At 43.3% G+C, this 9,481-nt stretch overlaps 1 protein-coding gene across 1 annotated transcript in view; it reads right to left on the bottom strand.

Moving 5' to 3' along the window:
• Positions 1 to 3,886: 3,886 nt before the first annotated feature.
• The window catches only part of tafa1b (TAFA chemokine like family member 1b), a 160,788-nt gene continuing 155,193 nt past the window's right edge, over positions 3,887 to 9,481 (bottom strand). Inside the window, exon 5 of the mRNA XM_089010948.1 lies at positions 3,887 to 3,938. Coding sequence (XP_088867074.1) covers positions 3,912 to 3,938 — 27 coding nt within the window. The 3' untranslated portion in view covers positions 3,887 to 3,911. The remainder of the gene's footprint in view (positions 3,939 to 9,481) is intronic.

Raw genomic sequence — 9,481 nt, 5'->3', positions numbered from 1 at the left:
TGACGTCATCACAGTCAGATTTACAAACATATGAACTCCACAGAGTAGCTTATTCACCATTTGATTGGGAACAGTTAACGTGTTTTGTTTAAAATGTCATGTCAGCATTCTTTATATACTGTCTACAAACTATAGCATAGAAAAAATGATTAAAAAAAAGTTATTATCGTGTTATCTTTACTTAGAAATGAAGTCCAAGTCTTTGTCTCAGTGGAGATCACTGCCAGTGAAGAAAGTCGTCCTTGATCAGTCCTGTTCCGACTGTATGTTTTCAGTCTTTTGTGCTGAGAATGACCGCTCCACTGATGCTGTAGCAGTTGGAACAGTGAGCACGGGCTGGAGCAACTTTGTTATTTCAGGAATAGTTTCAATGAGATCTTTCTTGGCCAAAAAGCTGAGAAGCTGTCCAGGAGATTTACATTCATCCCTCACCGTTTGTGAGCTATACAGTCGGTCTATACAGTTGGTCTTCCTTTAATTATTATCTCCTGCTTCGATTGAAAGTCCGGTTTAGAAAATTCTTTCAATTTAGATATGTAATCCACCATTCTGAAAATAAGGCTAAGCAACACGAAAAAAATGACTTGATGGTTGCACTTAACTTGCTAACTGTTTACTGTAGCTTTCTGTCACGAATTCTATTATTCTACAGCCGAGGAGTCGCAAGAAGAATCTCTAATCACCAGCGCCCCCTGTCATGAGTCAGGAGAACTGTGTGCCTCACCTATGCACACAGTTTTGATAAAAATAAAATAAAATAAACACTTTAGTACAGTGTTTATAATGGACAGTGACTGGACATTATTTACACCAGCTAAACTGTAGACATTTAGTTCATATACTAAAAGCTTTTGAACACTTTAATAGCGATATGCAGAGGGACAGCAATGCGGTCTCACTGCAGAGCAAGCCAGCACAGTTAGCGTAGTGATTGTGCAATCCATGGTGAGGCTCAGCAGTCTGCTGCCTCACTGCTCGTGATGTGTTTAAATGTAAAAGAACGTTAAAGTACAAGTACACTAAATAAATACAACTGTTTAATTTATTTGGTCATTTGATATTTCCATGATGACAGGTGAGGCATCTGCCCTGGTGCCCGGTAACGTTTTGTCATGAGTTTCAGACACTGGGCTTAGTGAATGGGAGCAAAAAGGGAATGGGAGTCTGTTTTCTAACAATGAGCTCGGTTGAGATATGCTAAAAGCAGCTAGCTCCGTTTCAAGCCAAGGTGGGGTGTTTTGGCTCTCCCACTTCCAAAAATTATCCACTGGGGTATGCGCTCTTACAGGTCTGACAGCTGGGCAGCATTTCATCCTTGAATGCTTGATTGCATCACCCGTGCCGCCCTCTGGTCCTCCAAATAAGTTTGCATCCTTTTCTAAAAAGGACGAGCAACTCAAGCATGATTTGTAGAAGAGACAACTTCATCTTGATGGGACTTTTTTTATTGTTTGCTGGCCATCTACAAGGGTCAGACTTGCCAAGTCTTGAGTTATACCAGCAGAAAATCAGACGGCTTTGTTCTAATCTTTTGCTTCTTCCCAGCAAACGCCGATCTTATGTGTTGTAAATGTGTCCTCTAAGATTATACTCAGGTGTATTATTTAAAATAACTTTGTCATAACACTCACCATTAATATGAATTGTTTTCTGTTCCTCGTTATTGGTAAAAATCCAGCCAAACGATCGTAATGAAAGTCACCTTGCCAGGTCCATAGGGGAAGCTACTGCTAGCTAGCCTGCACACTGCTCATTAGCTTGCACACTTGCTTTCTATTGCCTCTCACAGAAGTATATTGATGCTACATTAGCATGGGGCTTGTCATAGTGCCACTGACATTCGACTGTTTCATCAATGGTATTGTTTCTTGCAAATTAGTATCTATCAAATTAGAACCTGTTCTCTCCACAAAGGCGAATCATTCGGTCCATTCAACCTGATTCTTTTTACTCGTCCACTTATTCAAAGGGGGGTGTTTACCTGTTTCGACATCAACAGCAACCAAGTCAGGATCATCCAATCAAAATGGCGCTTCCCGCAAACACAAGCCAAAACAGGAAATGAACAGCGAAAAAGCGAGAATACATATTTAGTTTTATTTGCGAGCCAGATGCAATCATCAAAAGAGCCATAGGCTCCCGACCCCTCACTTAGATTCTAACGTGGAGTCTCCCCTCCCACACACACGCCAACCGAGACTTCGCGGAAGGGGGGTGATTGGAGCACTGCCAATGCCCCCCCCCCACACACAAAAAAAAAATTCTCAACGGATCTGCGCTTTTCTCGAGAATGGCCATTTTTGTCTGAAAAAGTTGGAAAACCACAGATTAGCGGAAAATTCTCATCCCTGCGCCATTTGGTTTCAGACGGCGGGCAAATGAGGAATTTGGGTCAAATACGCGAGCAGAGTGCGGCATAAAAGGCCTTTGGCAGAGACAGTGGCCCAAAATCAGTTTGTGCGATCGGATTGGGGTAGCAAAAAGCCTTAAAGGACAACCGACACCATTTTTTTGTTTCCTAACTGACATTAGAAAACGTTTTATAGCATCTAAAATACCCAAAACAGGCAGGCTGATATTTTAAGTCAAATGCAAAACATCAATAAAAATGACTTAAAGTGTCTCAAAACTGACACAAAATGAGCTCGGAACTGGGCAGATTCAGAGAGTCCCGCCCCCTTGTTCGTGACGTCACTATTGGTCACACACTGCCTTGCTCCAGAATCAAAACAATGGCTTCAGAGAGTTCAGATTCGGAGAAGATGCTTTCTTGTTACTCATCCAGTTCTGAATATGATTCAAATAGTTCTGAAGAGGAAGGCGTAGATGTTTCCAATCGATTAAAGTAGTCCTTCTGTATCAATTAGAGCCATCTGGGTGCCAATGTAGCGCCCAGAAAATGCAGAACATGGCGCACATGCTCCATTGGAAATGGGCTGATTTGTCTGCTGAGAATTTGTGTAAACTTACACGTTCTTATGCGTGTTACCGCAATTGGCTGTGACACACAACAGTTCACCATCGTGTTATTTATGTCGTTTTTCTTCTAATTTCGCGATGAACACGGTGTTTTCAGACGAAAAAAAGTACCTAAAATCATTGTGTGTCGCTTTCTCGGTCAGGCGTGTTCCAAATGTGACGTCACTTCAGGCATTGTTATCAAGTCGAAAACAAGACTTCCTGAATATTCAGCGCGAGTCTTAAAACGTAAAATATAGCTATATGCAGTGGAATCTTTGTAAAATGCGCTCAGTAGAAGTCATTTTACAAATTATGGACACAACTTGGTGTTGGTTCTCCCTTAAGGAGCCCGCGACGAGAAGAAAGGCGGTCGGAAAGTGTCGTTTGTTCTTTAAACAAGAGCCCAAAACTCAACTCAAGCCTGTGCTTCGAGTACACAGCGGAGAGACACCAAACGACCTGCACCGTTACCCAGCACATCAAACGAGAGCGTGTACTCACGACTGGAACATCCACGCATATAACAACACTAAGTAGCAGGTCACAGTTCCAAATAGGATTGGCAGAGTCGTGTGGTGAGTGGCGAGCAGTCGCCAAAAATCGGGCCGTGGAACAAAGGGAAGGAAACGAGCCATCGCATTGCGCAATCGATGCGGGTGCGCCATGTGTTTTTGAGACAAGAGAATTGTAAATGCGCTCTCGGTGATCACGGCCGGTGCGATGGCGCATTTGGATGTGTGTCCTGCCCGACTAATCATACGCAAGCGGGATTACATTGTGCATCGAGTATTCGGGTCAACGAGACGGTCCCGCTGCTTACATGAGGGCAGCGGTAAAAATAGACAAAGATCAGCTTGAGAAAAACTCACCTTTACAGAAGCGAGAATGCAGCTGGCTTTCGGTTGACGTTTCCTCTGCATTTGGCTTCTGGGGGGGCATCGGGGGGATGGCTAAAAAGGGGAGTATGGCTGGGTGTTCTGCAAAGAGAGGGCAGAGACAAAAGGATATCTGTGAGTTGGACAGAAAAGCAGCCTCAAAGCTCACCGTTCGGAAAATTTCATGGAGCCACCAGTCACCAAACAATGCGGTCATCTGGTCAATTGCAATCAAAGGGGCTGACAAAGTAGCATAAAATCCAATGGCGAACTGCACATTTGACACTTAGGCCTTGATAGAGATTAGACAGAATGGAACTTATCATATTTAAAAGTTTCATGTTGTTATATGTTTGGTGAAAGCACAAAGCGCAAAATGAAAGCACAGAAACCTGGGGTCAATCTGAGGTAAACAGACACAGCTTGTTAACCTGTCATCTTCATGTAGAAGATCTGCCCTTGAACAGAATTTAGGACTTGGGAAATTTCTTCAAAGGAGTAATTTAGGACTTGTTACTCCTTCATATTTTAAGATCATTAGCCGGGTTACAAATCTATCGGTTCAGGGAAAGAACCAATTAAAATGTAGAAGTCACTAAACTGGCAGTCTAAGATGGCGCTATCGTCCACTAGATTGGCAAACAAACAAAAAAAACAGTGAGAAATCACATTAATAATTCAAAGTCAAAGTCAGCTTTATTGTCAAATATGCTAATATGCATGACATACAGCACAGATGAAATTACTGTCCTCTCGGACCCAGCATGCAAGGCACTTTGGGAAGGATGTGAGGGCCTGTTTCTCCATCTCTTCCATGTAAAGATTAGCCACTATGGGTGAAACTGGTGAGCCCATAGCACAACCATGGATTTGATTATAAAATTTTTCCCGAAATTGAAAATACGTAGTATTAAGGCAGATTTCTAATAATTGGCAGATGTGATCCTCACATCCTTCCCAGGGACAAAACCTAGACACTGGTTTCGATATGTGGACGATACTTTTGTCATAATTAAGAAACAAGAAATTCAATCCTTCACAGATCATCTCAACTCTGTAGACTTCAACATTAAATTTACTCGTGAGGACATTCAAGAGAACCAACTAGCCTTCTTGGATTGTAAAGTAATTATAAAAGAGGACAGAGCGCTAAAAACAGAAGTCTTTAGGAAGGCTACGCACACTGACCAATACTTACTTTTTGACTCTAACCACCCTTTACAACATAAACTAGGAGTTATCAGAACCCTGCAGCATAGGGCTAAACTAATACCAACTAGCACTGAAGGTAGAGAAAAGGAGTCTAAACATATCAGGAGAGCACTCACTAACTGTGGGTACCCTCAGTGGTCATTCAACAAATGTCAGAAAGAAAGAATAGCGAACGAAACCAATAATTCTCAAGATTCTAAAAGGAGAGGAGTAGCAGTACCGTACATTGCAGGAGTTTCTGAAAAATTACAAAGAGTCCTTTGGCAACATAAAATTCCTACTTATTTCAAACCGATAAACACGTTAAGGCAAAAATTAGTGCATCCAAAAGATAGGCTACCAAATGAAAAACAAAGTAATGTAGTTTATTCCATACATTGTAAGAATGAAAATTGTAAAGAGCAGTACATTGGGGAGACTCAACAAATTCTCAAAAAAAGACTTTATCAACATCGCAGGGATAATACTAGTGGGCCTCAATCGGCAGTACATTTGCACCTAAAAGCTAGCAACCACTCATTTGACGACAATGAGGTTAAAATCTTAGCGAAAGAACATAGATGGTTTGAAAGGGGGGTAAAAGAGGCGATTCTTATAAAACAACAAAATCCTTCATTAAACCGGTCTGGTGGGGTGAGGTTCAATTTGGATCGTTCATACAATAGCCTGCTTAGGCAAAACAGGTTAGGCAACTTTCGCAATGCTGATGAGGGTCGTTATGCTGATGAGGTGATTCCGGGGGGAGTGGGGGTAATAGGCCAGTCGTTAGTCAGGAATGTAGGAACAATCAGTGGGGCCACAGGGAGGGGTCCCGCGCCCCCCCCCCCCCCCAACCTGAGAGTAGGGACCTATCATAGCTGTGTCCGGCGCCACCAGGTCTGGACATTAGGGATATATAAATGGGGCCGATACGACCAGTCAGACTTTAGTTCGCTGACGAAGCCTCTTGGATAGGAGGCGAAACGTCTGAAACCTTCACTTTTGTACAGATGACGGCTGAAGAAACCTTCTCATCGATACACTGCACAATGCAATGACCCGACACCGAATGGTCGTGCCGGGAGTCCTTTTGACTGCCACTGATTGGAACGACCAACACCTGCGCGGCTGCAGGCAGGGCCGACAGCGCTACCCGTTGGTCGCCAATCAGAACGTGGCAATCTGCCACTGATCGGGACGACCAGCACCTGTGCAGGTGCAGGCGGGGCCGACAGCGCCACCCGTTGGTCGCCAACCAGCTCATGACAGAAAGAGGAGAGGATCAAAGCATACTTTTCAGCAGTGGATCAGGGACGTCATGGTGGAATTTGCACATCTACTACAGGCTAAATGTTGAAAGCAAACATGAAGCTGTAGCATCCATTGACGAAAACACATTGTCACACATCTACTGTCCAACATAAATCCGCTTCAATTCCAAGCCACGACAGTTCCACATACGCATCGACGCTCTGTTCTATTGTTTATAGCTGTTTGTGCTTGGGACGTCCAGGGGCGTTGTATTCAAATCAAGAACACTATGTTTTACTAATGTATCACTTAAATTTGCATATACTCTCAATAGGTAGCTTGGTAGAGGGCTGCATAATTTGGGCGTCTGTCTTAAATGGATATGTCCCCTGCCGGCAGTAAAAGACCATCTTCCTGTGTTCGAGCTTTTGTCAACAGTGTCCGATCGAACATCTCTGACAGGCCTTCAGTAGTGCTACATCTGAAAAAAATCAACACTTAAAAGACAACCGACGTCACTTTTTTGTTTTTTAACTGACACCAGAAAAACGTTTTATAGCATCTAAAATACCCAAAACATGCAGTATGATATTTCTAGTCAAATGCAAAACACCAATAAAAATGACTTAAAGTGTGCAAAATCTGCAAAAAAATTGAGCTGCGAATTGGGCATTTTCAGAAAGTCCCGCCCCGAGTTCGTGACATCACGCCAAGACGCCTTGCATTGCTAGTGAATCAAAACAATGGCTTCAGATTTGGAGAATATGCTTTCTTGTTACACTTCCAGTTATGAAAATGATTCAAATAGTTCTGAAGAGGAAAGTATACATTTTCGCAATCAATTAAATAATTTATTTTTGCCATTTTGAGGCAACATTGGGGGAAAATCTCTCACCCAAAAAAATAGGCACAAAATGGCGACCTCCTGTGGCCACCTCCGTTTCCACAGGCTGATAAATTCCTTATATGGCGCTTGAACGCCCTCTTCCGGCATTCTGGCGGCTTTTGGGTGCAACACAAGGTCTCCAGACCAAACAAGTACAGCAAAATACATTGACGTGATGGAAGGACCGCAACAATGCGTCTTTTTTACGGTCAAGGACGGTCCTTTAGTGACGTCACGTGTCACGTACGGACTTGTCACCAACTCAAAAACAAGACTTCCTGAATATTCAGCGAGAGTCTTAAAACATAAAATATAGCTATATGCGGTGGAATCTTTGTAAAATACGCTCAGTGGAAGTCATTTGAAGCCAGTTTACAAATTATGAACACAACTTGTCCGTATGCAAAACACCAATAAAAATGACTTAAAGTGTCCAAAAACGACTTCAAATTGAAGCCGGAAGTGGCCAGTTTCAGAAGGTCCCGCCCCCTTGTCCGTCGTATCACCACAAGACGTCTTGCCTTGCTGGAGAATCAAAACAATGGCTTCAGATTCGTAAAAATATGCTTTCTTGGTACTCATCCAGTTGTGAATATGATTCAAATAGTTCTGAAGAGGAAAGCATACATATTTGCAATCAATTAAATAATTTATTCCGGTCATTTTGATGCATCTGGAGAGAAATGTAGTGACAAACTCTTTAGTACTCACAGTACCCAAAAAAGGCAGAAGAGGGCGACAAAGCTCCGTGGAAATTGTCTCCTAGGACGTTTTGTCAGCAAATATCAAATACACTGTAGAAGTCTTGGCGCAACACACAACGATTCACCATCACGTTATCTGTGTTTTCCTTCTAATTTCGCCATCAACACGTATCAACACGAAGTTTTCAGACCAAACAAATGCAAACTGGATTGAGGTGATGCAAGCTATGTCCTTTCTCGGTTAGGGGCGTCGTTTGGTCAATTTACGTTTCCACGTTTTCCCACCGAAAGGGATCCCAGAGAGACCACACTCATACAACTTAACTCACTGTCGTTATTTATTGTTGATTGAGTTTTCAATACATTGGTTCTTTTTGTTTGGTAGACGAGCAGTGAAGTAGAGTTGTATCTTGCTCACCTGAAAGACAGAGCCAACCCAGCCCTGGCCGACCTAACACTCCAGTGACTGGCTGGAGCTGACCTGGAACTGCTGGTTAAGCTTAACCCCAAGCAACCAACTGTGCCACCCGGTACAGTAGTCTGTAACTGGGTTTCAGACCCCAAAGACAAATTCAATCAATTCATCTTTTGAAATTCCTGTTGATCTGGGGCAAAGGAGCCAATTGCACCAATAAGTGGAACAAAGCCCCTCAACAAGGCCACCACTGGTCAAACAGTTGGCTCTCCAGTCAACAGAAATGGAATTGAGATGGATGACATGAAAAAACTCAAGAGTGCACGGTCAAAAGCACAGGCGTCATTCACCAGAAAAAGAAATGCTCTGACTACTTATGTGGCGGCTGGACTCCTGGATCCAAGTGATGTTCCAAATGAATGGAGGAGCTTCAAGATGGACTTCTCTAAAGTTGTTGATGCCGGGCTTGAGTACGCCAACGCCCTAAGAGAATCAGACAATGAAACGGTCAGACTGTCTCAGTGCTGAGGCAAATTTCCTTGAGGTGAAACGAGCCACCGTAGAAGCCTTTTGGAATGGCTATGGCAATGGAATGGTATTTTGTTTTTCTACTTTCATTCCTTTCATCACTTTGCTGCTGTGAAATGTAAATTTCTCCACTGTGAGACTAATAAAGGCATATCCAATCCAATCCAATGTTCTCCGCCCAGTCTAAAATCGGTGAGTCGGCAGTTACTCAGGCTGAGGAGAACGAAGTCAGCCCTCAGCAACCAATCAAGGTCCGCAGGCTGAATTAAGGCCTAGACAGAGAGGTCACCGAACTCAGTGACATGCTGGTGGAATGAAGGAGTTGATTCCTGCCTGTAAGGTAGTGGATCTAAGAACATGCTACCGAACAATGAGTACGAGGCTCCTGGCTTTGTCAAACAAGCTGGAAGAAGAGGAAAAGGAGGATCCAAGTGGTACAACACTGGCCTCCAACATCGGAGCAGGAATGTCCAGCACAGACATCCATTCTCTCCTAGATAAGCCTGTGCAACCAAAGCCTGAACCTAACACCAAGAAAGCGCTAACCTCCAACTTTGGAATGGGAATTTCCAACACAATCACCCAGCCTTTCTCACCACAAATCAGCCCACTGTGCAAGAAGGAGCATTTGATTTCAAGCCTCAAATCAGCCTTGAAAGGGCGCGGCTAC

Source organism: Hippocampus bargibanti, linkage group LG12, assembly GCF_051943395.1.
Source record: "Hippocampus bargibanti isolate YZ-2025 linkage group LG12, ASM5194339v1, whole genome shotgun sequence".
Classification (NCBI taxonomy): domain Eukaryota; kingdom Metazoa; phylum Chordata; class Actinopteri; order Syngnathiformes; family Syngnathidae; genus Hippocampus; species Hippocampus bargibanti.
This window is presented reverse-complemented; position numbering and strand designations above follow the sequence as displayed.